The sequence below is a fragment of the Phacochoerus africanus genome, chromosome 3 (genome assembly GCF_016906955.1).
Source record: "Phacochoerus africanus isolate WHEZ1 chromosome 3, ROS_Pafr_v1, whole genome shotgun sequence".
Lineage (NCBI taxonomy): Eukaryota > Metazoa > Chordata > Mammalia > Artiodactyla > Suidae > Phacochoerus > Phacochoerus africanus.
The window spans coordinates 40,545,238-40,557,483 of NC_062546.1; the positions used below are offsets into that span (position 1 = coordinate 40,545,238).

The following is a 12,246-nucleotide window of genomic DNA, read 5'->3' on the forward strand; positions in this document are numbered from 1 at the left end:
AAAAAATATTTTTAAATGATAAGTAAGCAGATAGGGTAGGGGGTTCTCAAAGAAAGTGAACCAGGATGGCTTTCTTGACATAAGAGAAGTCGTTTATGGCCTAAGTCATTTTGTTGTCAAGGCCTGGCCACAATGCTTGCCCTTGAACAAGTCTCAGAATTAATGATCTTAAGGGAAGTGAAGGAATGCAGGAACAAAGTAAAGGCATCAGGAAACAATAGTTCAGCAATAAAAACAAAGTCCTCTTCCGCCTCAAGGAATCTACAGAACAATCTATGTGAGTTCTGCAGGAACTGATGCCCCACCCAGGTGGAAGACAGAATGATGACGATCACCTTTTCTGACTTCAGCCAACTAAAGCTTGGACTCTGTGGACTGTGGCACCAATTCTATGCTGAATTCTTCTAGGCTCAAGTCCCCTCATGAATAGGCATGTACCACCCAAGCCCCTTCATGAGTATGAAGTACCTTTAGTTTAACAACTCCCTCGATTTTGCTGTTCTGGGAGACACTGCTTTGGAAAAGATCCCATTGTTCTCCTTACTTGCTGCATGTAATAAATCCTTTCTTCTCCTAATTTTTGGCTTGGTTGTGTCTTTTGGCTTGACACAAGAGGCGAATTCAGCTTTAGGGTAACAGTAAACAAATACATCACAAAAAAGCAACTACTCACCAGCATTGACTATAGCATCTACCTCTAGCAATGTGATGTCACCTCTGTAGAGAGAAACTTTTTCACTCAAACTTTTCTTCACCTGTGGTGTTTCCTGAGTATTTTCTTCTGTAATAAAGAAGGAATATATATCAATAGTACTGTTCTTCATTAATTTAATAAACACAATTTTTTTTTTGTCTTTTTGCTATTTCTTTGGGCCGCTCCCGCGGCATATGGAGGTTCCCAGGCTAGGGGTCGAATTGGAGCTGCAGCCACCGGCCTACGCCAGAGCCACAGCAACGCGGGATCCAAGCCGCGTCTGCAACCTACACCACAGCTCATGGCAACGCCGGATCGTTAACCCACTGAGCAAGGGCAGGGACCGAACCCGCAACCTCATGGTTCCTAGTCGGATTCGTTAACCACTGCGCCACTACGGGAACTCCCTAATAAACACAATTTTAATATGAGCCAATATCAGTCACACTCTGAGACATCAGATAAGTGAAAATAAATGTGTAAGTACCAGGGGTGTGGCTTATTTTCTATATTTATTGCATATTCCTCCATACAATGCAGTATCACATATATGCTAGGCATTCAATAAATTTAGGCATGTTATATTGGTCAACAAAAAGTTCAATGTTTACTGTTAATATTGTAAAAAATCAATTTTAAGATTAATTTAATTATGTACCACTAGTTTCACAAGAAAAAGATGTGTAACTAAGATGACAAAGTTAATTTTCACAATGAATATGCTTATTTCTATTTTGTTCTAGTTACCTAAAAGGCATCCTTGATAAGAATATTGACTCAGAACAAAAAAACTTAGGTTCAATTCTTTGCTACTTCCAAGTAATAAGCTGTCCCTCAGAATGGTATCGATCAAGAATATCTGAAGGTGTGAAACTGCTCCTTTTTCAAATTCTATAAATCTTTTCCTTTAGAGGGTGCTGCTAGATTTAAAAGAGAAAAAGCTCTATAGGGCACACAACAACCAGCAAGCTGGTATATTTAAAACAAGCCAAAACATTACCTTCTAAAACCTGACATATCTGTTAATGTTCTAGAGCAATAATCTAATTTGAATTTTCACTTATTCTTAACAAATACTAATGTTAAAACGTATTAAACAAAGCTGTATAAAATCAGTGTTTTAAAATACATATGCAACGCCTAGTAGTTATGCTGTGAGCCACATCGGAAGTCCAGGAATCTAATATACGGCTCAGATGAAACCTGCCACAGAAAAGAATATCACGGACTTGGAGAACAGACTTGTGGTTGCCAAGGGGGAGGGGGAAGGAGCGGGATGGATTGGGAGGTTGGGATTAATAGATGCAGACTACTGTCTTTGGAATGGATTAGCAATGAGATCCTGCTGTATAGCACTGGAAACTATGTCTAGTCACTTACGATGGAGCATGATAATGTGCAAAAATAGAATGTATACATGTATGTGTAACTGGGTCACCATGCTGTACAGTAGAAAAAAACTGCATTGGGGAAATAACAAAAAAAATTTAAATTGATATACTTAAAAAAATACATATGCCTTTAGGAAAGCTAATTTACAAATTCAAATTTTTTTAACTATGATCTGTGCAAAATCCTTCAAGAAGATAACACTATTGCTTCACAAAGACACTCTCAAATGAGCATGCAATTTTGAGGTTTCTAGGGGATTGATAGGTTACAAAGCTACTTAAATTGTCTTTGGGCCACAACAGCCAATTAAAAACTGGTCAAGACTAAAGAAATGATCTGTGGCCATAAAAGTAATCTTCCCTCTCTCTGCCTCTAAAGCCTCCCATTCTTTGCAACCACTTCCCTCTTTAAAGAATACTAATCAATTATTCATTGGTGGTGGTAGTAGTAGTAATAATAAGTAGGAGAATAGTGTGGGAGAATTGTACATTTTAAGGGTAGAAAAGACTTTAGAAGACCTCAAAATATAAAACATTTGAAGCTGACATGACAACCTCAGGGACTCTTAGAGGTGCTGTTCTCCTGAGGCAGGTAAAGACTAAGAGCTTGATCTTTACTACAGATTGACTATTCAAATATTGGTTCTACCAATTAATAACTGGGTACCTTGCATAAGTTTCTCATTTTTTCCATGCCTCAGTTCATGAATTACTGGCTACTTTACAGTTAATATGAGCTCAGTACACTTAGAATAATGTTTGGTCCATAGTAAGCCCTCAACAAATATTCCTTTTTTAATAAAGGTTTTACAAAGATGACAAATATTATTTCAGCATCCATATGAAAAATACCAGAATAGTTTAAATATATTGTCTTTTTTTTTTTTTTGCTTTTTAGGTTCACACCTGCCAGGCTAGGGGTCAGAGCTGTAACTGCCGGCCTACACCACAGCCACAGCAACACAGGATCCAAGCCACATCTGTGACCTATACCACAGCTCATGCAATGCCAGGTCCTTAACCCACTGAGCAAGGCCAGGGACCAAACCCATGTCCTCATGGATGCCAGTCGGGTTCATTAACTGCTGAGCCACAGTGGGAACTCCCTTGAGCCTAAAGTTAACTGAATATGTTAAATAAATATACTGCTATGACATATCATCCAAATGACTCAAAATAGTCTTACAGAATTATCAGCATCATGAAGAAATATTTTTATCTCTCTTTCACTTAAAAAAGTGCGTATGAGCATCTTTTTGCCTCATAGCCAGATTTATACTTGCAGCCCGACTCCTCACAGGGTATGTCAAAAGGCATAAATGTCCTCAAAAACTACAATTTCATAGTATAAATAATTATCAGTATTTCCTTCAATAATAAACCAAAACTAGGAGTTCCCGCTGTTGTGCAACGGATCAGTGGCATTTCTGGAGACACCGGGATGCAAGTTCAATCCCCAGCCCAGCAAAGTGGGTTAAGGATCTGGTGTTGTCACAGTAGTGTAGGTCACAGCTCAGATCTGATCCCTGGCCCAGGAATTCCATATGCCACAGGGAAGCCAAAAGAGAACATTTTAAACCAAAACCAAAATGTCATATTTCTGAGCACCAACAGTTCTCTTTAAATACAACAATGTAAATTATCACCAGAGGCCACATCTTTTATTTGAATAGCAATGTACTGCCTTCCTTTTCACACAACTGTGTTCCATCATCATTTATCCCAATGTATCTTTTTCCATATCCTGAGTTTTCAGTAATTAAAAGGACAGAAAATTAAGGATTTCTCCCCTGTGGACATTTTATATGTACATAAAGCACTTGTTCACATTTTGTACATCACTGGCTTTATCCAAGTGAAAGTGGGAATATCTCTCAGTGTACATATATGATAGTAATTGTTCATTCAGATTATATATCATTGGTATTGTGTAAAAAAAACAGCTAGACAGTAGCTTAAGTGGTAAAAGACAGATTTTATTCAGGAACTACCACCATAAGAGAAACGTGACCTCAGAATAAAAGTGGGTTCAGTTCACAATACAGCAAAGACAAGTGGGGATTTACAGAAGGAAAATTGCTAAGGGAAAACACTGGGCTTGAAGTGAGATTTTGGTTAAACAGACAGGATAGTTGCTGAAGACAAGCCAGGTTGGTCAGATATCACCTAGGGTATGGAGGATGCAGAATTTGATTAGAAATGGAGGATGACCAGATCAAGGATAGGGAATTCTCTCTGAACTGATTTAGTTGGATTATTTTTTTTTCTTCTTTATTTTTACAGCCGCACTTGTGGCATATGGAAGTTCTTGGGCTTAAGGACAGAAATGGAGCTCCAGATGTAGGCCTGTGCCACAGCCACAACAACACGGGATCTGAGCCACATCTGTGACCTATACCCCAGCTTGTAGCAACCCACTGAACAAGGCCAGGGATGGAACCTGCATCTTCACAGACACTATGTCAGGTTCTTAACCTGCCGAGCCACAACCAGAACCCGTGATTTAGCAGGATTCTTGCTAAAATTGGACAATGCAGGTCTGGCAAGGGTGGAGCCTAGTTGAGAAAAAGGCTTGGTGAACCTGACTAAAGCTTAGTTAAGGAGTCTTTGTCAATCCCTCCCCTTTTTCAAGGAAAGAATGGACATCAGCATTCAGGCATTTAATGAGGGGAATTTCTATGAAAAGAAAGAGGAAAACAAAGATTAATGGCTGGAGCACACTACAAAACCAGTTTATGAGTCCAGAGTACAGACAGTTGAGAAGATACCTAGACCCTGGGCCTGAAGCCTCTTTTGCAGTTTGAATGTCCTTGATGATGGCCTCAGGTATTCTAGCACACTTTCTAAATGGCCCACATGACAGCAAGCATGAAGTCTGTATACACAGGATCTACTGTAGTGATTTCTTTGAAGTTTATAGCAGGTCATCCAGCTTCTGCTTGCAGAGTTTCAGGAAAGGAATTTGATGCCAAATCAGGAGGAGGGGAGAAAACCATAAACATTTTGGAGAATTGTAGCCAGATATCAAAGGAAACTAGAAAGTTAACAATACGTTATGTATGGTTTTTCCAAAAGGAAGCATTGGATCTATAACGCGAAGTTTGGTTCCTTAAAATTGTTTGATAACATGAGATTCTGTGCATCATTCTCAAACATGACATTCCCGCCAAAGTCTATACAACCAATTTTCCCAGTTATGTCCTGTTACAAGGAAGAGAGATCCTTAATGAACTTATACAAATAATGTCACTGCCATGAAAATAAGAATATTCAATAGAGTTTCTGAATCCTGGAGAGATCAGGTAGGGAGAAAAGATAATTGTTTCATGTCTGTTTACAAAAGTATAATCAACTAAATCAATCAACTAAATTGAAAGAGTTATAGATTGAGAAAAGATAAAAAGGGATTCCTTAAACAAAAATATTAAAGAACCAGCAATGTTTCAAAATAATAATAAAAATCATACTCATTCTTCATTAGTTCATTCAGTCCCATGCAGCTGATTAATTTTCCTCCAGCATTATTTAATAAATTCACTTATTTTCTTTATTCTATTAAACCAACAACTATATTAAATAATCTTATATACTGAGATCCATTTCTGAATTCTCTTATCCTGTTCTACTAAACACTTTTTAGAGTATATTTCTTTTATTTTTGTTGTTCATGTGACTGATTTTTGTTCTGCTTGACCTTGGGTTAGCTGTTTGTTTGTTCATTTGAACCAGCCAACTTCTCCATTAGTTGTGTAATTCTTTACATGGCTTGAAATTTTAGCCATGAGTCAGGTAATATACTCTCTAGTCTTTGTTCCCCTTGATATTTTTATCCAAATTGTGTCTCTGATGGAAGGAGTAAGTTAAGGATACCTATTCAATATAAGGGTTAATGCTTCTTACCAATATCTGAGGAAACTATTGAGATTTTTCATTCACCCTGATATGAAATTTTTTGAAGGCTGTGAACTAAAATTTAGGTAACACACTGACAGGAAACATCAAGCAGCTATGTGGATGTACCCAAAGCTCACTGGAGTGGATAAAACATCCAGTCTGTTTTCAGATACCTTTTCTGCCTTTTTCGTCTCAAGCAGTTGCCTTCAGAGGCCCCTGAGTCCCTTGAGAATCCCCAGTGGAGAGCAGGGGGCCTAAAGTTCAAGTGATTATATGACTTTAATGTGAGTTGAGGAGCTCAAGTAGGAAAGGGAGATAGTGCCAGAGAAGGTAGGGGTTTGGAGAGGAACATATAAAGGATTTAAAGGGAACTAAAGGGAAAATTAAAGGTGTGAGAGGAGGAAGAAGAACCAGAAGCAATGGGAAGGGAGAATTCTTAGAGGAACCACTCTGGGGAAACCTTAAGTTTCCCAAAGAAGCCAATGAAGTTCCAAATAATCCTTAGAAAAGTCACACCAGAAAGAAAGGAAGTAGACAGAGATAGCAGAGCATATAGTCAGCAAGGGCTCAAGAATGGGGATTCAGTAGACTGAGAAGTTCCTATGGGAAAAGCAGATCAGATAAAAAGAGAACAGAGAAGCCTTACAGAGAGTCAGGAAAAATCTTTTCAGCCCAAGAGTGAATCTCTGCTCAAAATATAGAAATAGGAAGAAAGACTTTCAACCCAAGAAGCACCTTTGAAAGAGAGAAGCCTGGGCCTCCAACCCATCTTCAGAGAGTATACTTAGAATCTTAAAGTTAAAAAAAAAAAAGAAAGAAAGAAAAGGAGGTCCCGTTGTGGCTCAGTGGTTAATGAATCCAACTAGGAACCATGAGGTTGTGGGTTCAATCCCTGGCCTTGCTCAGTAGATTAAGGATCCGGCATTGCCGTGAGCTATGCCGTGAGGTTGCAGACGCAGCTTGGATCACAAGTTGTTGTGGCTGTGGCGTAGGTCGGCAGCTACAGCTCCGATTCAACCCCTAGCCTGGGAACCTCCATATGCCACAGGAGCGGCCCAAGAAATGGCAAAAAAAAGACCAAAAAAAAAAAAAGAAAGAATCTTAAAGTTAAAAATCTGTCCCTACTGTGCTTCAATTGACAGTTAGCTAGGGCACTGTCTCAGTGGAGATCACCAATGGATCTCTACCTTTCAAATGATCTCAATCTTTCATTGTCTTTGAGCTATTTTATATTTCTGTGAATTGTAGAACAGATAATACCGCAAATGATTCTTGTCTGTGGAAATACAAATTATGTTTCCTTCAATGCAACTGATACTGTCCTATGGGACAATTTGCATTTATTTGCATTCATTTTTAAATGCATCTCAGAGTTCCTTACTGTATATATTTGTGTGTTTTTTGTTTGTTTGCTTGCTTTTCAGGGCCGCACTCGCAGCATAAGGAGGTTCCCAAACTAGGGGGTCGAATCGGAGCTACGGCTGCAAGCCTACGCCACAGCCCAGCAACGCAGGACCCAAGCCGCATCTACGACCTACACCACAGCTTCACAGCAACGCTGGATCCTTAACCCACTGAGCGAGGCCAGGGATCGAACCTGCAACCTCATGGTTCCTAGTCAGATTCGTTTCCACTGTGCCATGATGGGAACTCCTGTGTGGTTCTTTTAATTCTCTTTTGATCCAGAGTTAAAGAAAATTGTTGATAAATGTTCAATTTATATTTGTATGAGTCATAATGTCATCTTTATAAAAATATTTCCCTCCAATAGACATTTTCATTTAGTTCTAGCTTATTTATTTAACTAATACTTGTATGGCATTTACTGTGTGCCAGGTGCTGTTCTAATGCTTACAGATACTAACTCCTATAATCCTCATAACAAATCTATGGAGTACATATCACCACTATTTCCTCTATGTAGATAAGGAAGTTGAGGCATACAATAAGGAGGTTGTTTGACCAAGTACACACGGCTGCTAGGTACAAACCTGGGATTTGAACCCAGGCAGCCCATGCTCTTTATCAACAAGCTATGAGGTCTCTTGGTTACCTATTGTCATTGTAAAGAGTCCAGCTCTGAATGAAATATCTGTTATTTACATCCTGTCTCTCCCTTAGTTTCAAAAGCATCAATTTCACTCCCCTAAAAAAAGCTTTACTTACTTTTGCCCTAGAAAAAAAGTAATTAGTTTACTGAAGTGGTTACCATACTTTGAAAATAATACAAGGTCTCAATGACTTCCTGCTACTATTTAACAAAGTTTCATAGCACATAACACACCAGGGATGAGAGAACAACATAATAAAATCAAATTTGCAGGTATTAACGATATATTATATTTGTATTTTCTCCCTTTTGTTTATTTACACAAAAATCATCAAATTCGTTGATTCATTTGTTCCAACACACACTCTGTCTGTACTGGGATTCAGTTTACTATTTAAATGTATGACCTTATTCTGAGTTCTGGCATTTCACCTCTTTTTTAGGCATCAATAAACCACTTTAGAGATACTGATCCATTTTATGAGGTAGGACTATAAAGCAATGCTATAGTAACAACAAAAGTGAATTTAATCCAATACACATTAACTCACTAATAACATTAAGACACCTTAGGAGAAACAAACTTTGTTAACTGAATCTTAATTAAGATGAACTGAGCAACATTCTTGTTTTAAAAGCATAAGACTATAATAATTATTGATAATATAATGGACTTTTCATAAAAACCATGACTATATTTTACACTTCAAATTTTTAAAGTATATTAAACAAAACTGTCTCATCACATTTCCTCTGGAACTGCCAAATTACCTAGAGGCCACTTGATAAACAGCTAAGGGACCAACCATCATTTGGTCCTGTGACCACTCGGAAAAATAAGGTGCTAGGAATATTTATATGAAGTATCTAGAACACTTAAAATTCTTACATTCCCTCATATTAACATCCTCTTATTTTAACACCCATGGGCATGATGTTTACATGGCTTTTTTAAAAGCCACCAGGGATACCAATGAGTTGGCTTGTGATCCCACAACAAGGGGCTTGCTGCCAGTTGACCTCTTTCATTCTGAGGATGCCAGTAAAGTCAGTTTGGTTTTAATCCAACTGTGTATATACAAATTCAAATTAACCTTCCCTCTCCCTAAACATAAAACAAAGTTAGTAGGAGCTTACACCATGGGGGGGGGGGGGCAGAGATAAAAAAATTATATAGAAATTTGTATTAAAATTAAGTTTATAATCAAGATGATCAGAAAACTATTTGGGGTTCATTAAGAGGCTTTAAGGATATACCACCTGCAGGGATGCAGGCTGTGTTTCTGAGATTTTATCTTGAAACTAGCTAGCCTGTTGACCTGCACGCCTCCATATCCTAGCTGACTACACCAGGCTAACATTCATGCCATTATTCCAGGTTCCTGCCTGATTTGTCCTTCCGACTTAATACCTCACATCTTTAACTGAGTCAATATTCAATCCTCCTAGTTCCAACTTTCACAGAGCCTCCATGGATGAAAATCTCAGCAACAGATTCCTTTTCTTTTCAGCCAAACTAACCCTGTCAGGGAAACCATCAGCTAAAGATAAATTCATGTTTAAGTGAGACCTCACTTGAGCAGGGAGGCAGGAATCACGCATGACAGTTATGCTAAGTCATGCAAGAATTATAAATCGCAGCCAAGTTATGAACCCCGCATTCTAGCAGAATGATAAGGCATACACAAATAACTTCAATGCAAGGGAAAATAGTACAAATGCCATGAGAACACCTGAAACTAACATTCTTCTATTAAAAAAAAAGAAGAAAGGAAAAAGTCAAAAAATAAATGTTAATGCCATGAGAATTCTGAGGTTCAAACGGAAAAAATATTCAACGAAGTTTCATTTGAGTAGAGACACCGAAGTTGAGTTTTAAAGGATCAAGAAGAATAGCAAAGGGAAGTAGGGTGGGATGAGAGAGTAAAGAGGAAGGGCATTCCTAAGTCAAAGGGGCAGAAAATGGAATTTGCCTTGAGGAAAAGTAAGTATTCATCCATGATGAGAATACAGAAAGGATTGCAAACTGGGGAATAATGGCAGATAAGATCAGAGCTAGTTAGGTTTAAATCAGGTGGCGAAAGCCTTGGATGGTGGCTGTTTGGGATTCATTAAAGAAGCCACAAACTGACAGCTTTCACTTGAATTTAGCCCAAAGATAATATTTTATTCAGTTTAAATAGTACCACTATTTTGCTTTTTAATCTGCATTCAATTTTTAATTGAATTTTAGCTTCGAAGTTAGGAGATTTCACATTAAAACTTAAATTTCCCAGCTCTCTTGAAAAAGTAGATCTGGAAATACTGACATATGGGTAGAGCTTATACCCTTTGGACAGGCATCCTTTGCTTTCCAATTACATGCATCCTTTGCTTTCCAATTTATACCTAAATTAGGCCGGCCTCACCCAGTTATGTTACCTGCCTGTCTCCCACAGGCACTTTATGTTTGACTTCTGCAATATGTTAATGACTATAAACCTAATGTAACTATTGAAAAATCTATTAGAAATAGAAAATCCTAAAGTGGAATGAAAAAAGGATATGGAGCAAGTTCCCATCAAATCAAAATAAATGTCTACATATCAAATAACAAAACTATAATCAAAACCTACATAGGGATCTAAAATATAGTAAAAATTCAGAATGTGCTTTGTAATTTGAGCCACAAAGACTTCCAAAAAATCACACTTCCCTGTGTCTACATCCTTATGTAATACTCTTCACAATGATTCTGAGCTTTTCCATGTAATTTGCTTTGACCAATGGGACATCCACAAATGTGACCCAAGTGGAGGTTTAACGAGTATTTGCCATCTCTTGCTTTGCCAAGAATACCATGTAACAAAGCCCAGGCTAACCTATTGGTAAGAGGCCACTTGGAGTACAGACAAGCCATCCCAGCTGAGGCTCCCTAAGCCAACCAGCCTGACAACTACCAGTCAGACATGTGAGTGAGACTGCCCAGAAGCATCCAGCCCCAGCCAACCCACCAGTTGGTTAACTAGAGAGACTAATAAGCAGTAATAAAAACAGTGTTATTTTAGGTCCACTAATTTTTGAAAGGTTTGTGCACAGTAAAGCTAATTGACATGAGAAAGAGGAGGAAAGGGAGGGAAGGAGGAGGGAAGGGGCAAGAGGGGGCTTTGACAAAGATTCAGCACAAAATGAAGTGGCAAACCCCCAGCACAACAGTTATTATGAGTTGCCTAGGAGAGAGGGTCTTCTAGTGTAACATCTATAACACCCGAAAGAACCAGAAGATTTGAGAATGGATGGATATGCTAGAGTAGGGAGGAGTGTGTGTACATGAGAGGGAGTAGGTGCCAGTATCATTATCTTTTAAGAAGAACAAAAGATCCATCTCTATACATCCTAATTCCACCCTCTTTCCCTAAAATGATGCATCAAATTTTTACCTGTTTATTAAATATGGCTGTTTCTCTCCCTCTCTCTCTCTTTTATTTTATTTTATTTTTTTATTTTATTTTATTTTTTGTCCTTTTAGGGCCACACTCGAGGCATATAGAGATTCCCAAGGTAGGGGTCAAATAGAAGCTGTAGCTGCTGGCCTATGCCACAGCCACAGCAACACCAGATGCTTAACCCACTGAGCAAGGCCAGGGATCATACCTGTGTCCTCATAGATACCAGTCAGGTTGGTTTCCACTGATCCACAATGGGAACTCCTGTCTCTCTATTTTAACACTTTGTGTCATTATAACCACTCCACTGAGGTAAACTTGAGGAAACCAAGGCACAAGGAGATTAAGCAACTAACTTGCCAACAGTTTTTTTTGTTGGTGGTAGTGTGGCATGTAGAAGTTCCCAGGCCAGAGGGAAGTATCACAGAAGTATGCATCACAGAAGTAACCAGAGCCACAGCAGTGACACCACCAGATCCTTAATCCACTGAGCCAACAGGGAACTCCACTTGCCCAAGGTTTTACAATGGACAGAGACAAAATCTGAACCCTGGAAATATGGCTCTAGAACCCATGTGTTTAACCACTGAGCAATCTGCCTCATAATCAGGATCAGTCTCACAAGGTTGAAAAAGATTAGATCCATAACTTCTTTAAATAAGCAAACACTTCATTCTTCCATATTTTTTTAAAGTTTAATATGACCTTGAAGATGTTTTGGGTGGGAGCTTAGAGTATTAATTATATGTGTTTTATCCTAATGATATATTCTGCTAAAAATCAATCTAGTTA

The 12,246-nt window shown here is 38.4% G+C and overlaps 1 protein-coding gene across 1 annotated transcript in view; it reads right to left on the reverse strand.

Annotated features, from left to right (window-relative positions):
* Positions 1 to 210: 210 nt before the first annotated feature.
* LOC125122839 (ADP-ribose glycohydrolase MACROD2-like) overlaps positions 211 to 12,246 on the reverse strand; it is an 86,391-nt gene continuing 74,355 nt past the window's right edge. Inside the window, exon 3 of the mRNA XM_047771654.1 lies at positions 211 to 781. Within this exon, the coding sequence (XP_047627610.1) occupies positions 666 to 781 (116 nt within the window). The 3' untranslated portion in view covers positions 211 to 665. The remainder of the gene's footprint in view (positions 782 to 12,246) is intronic.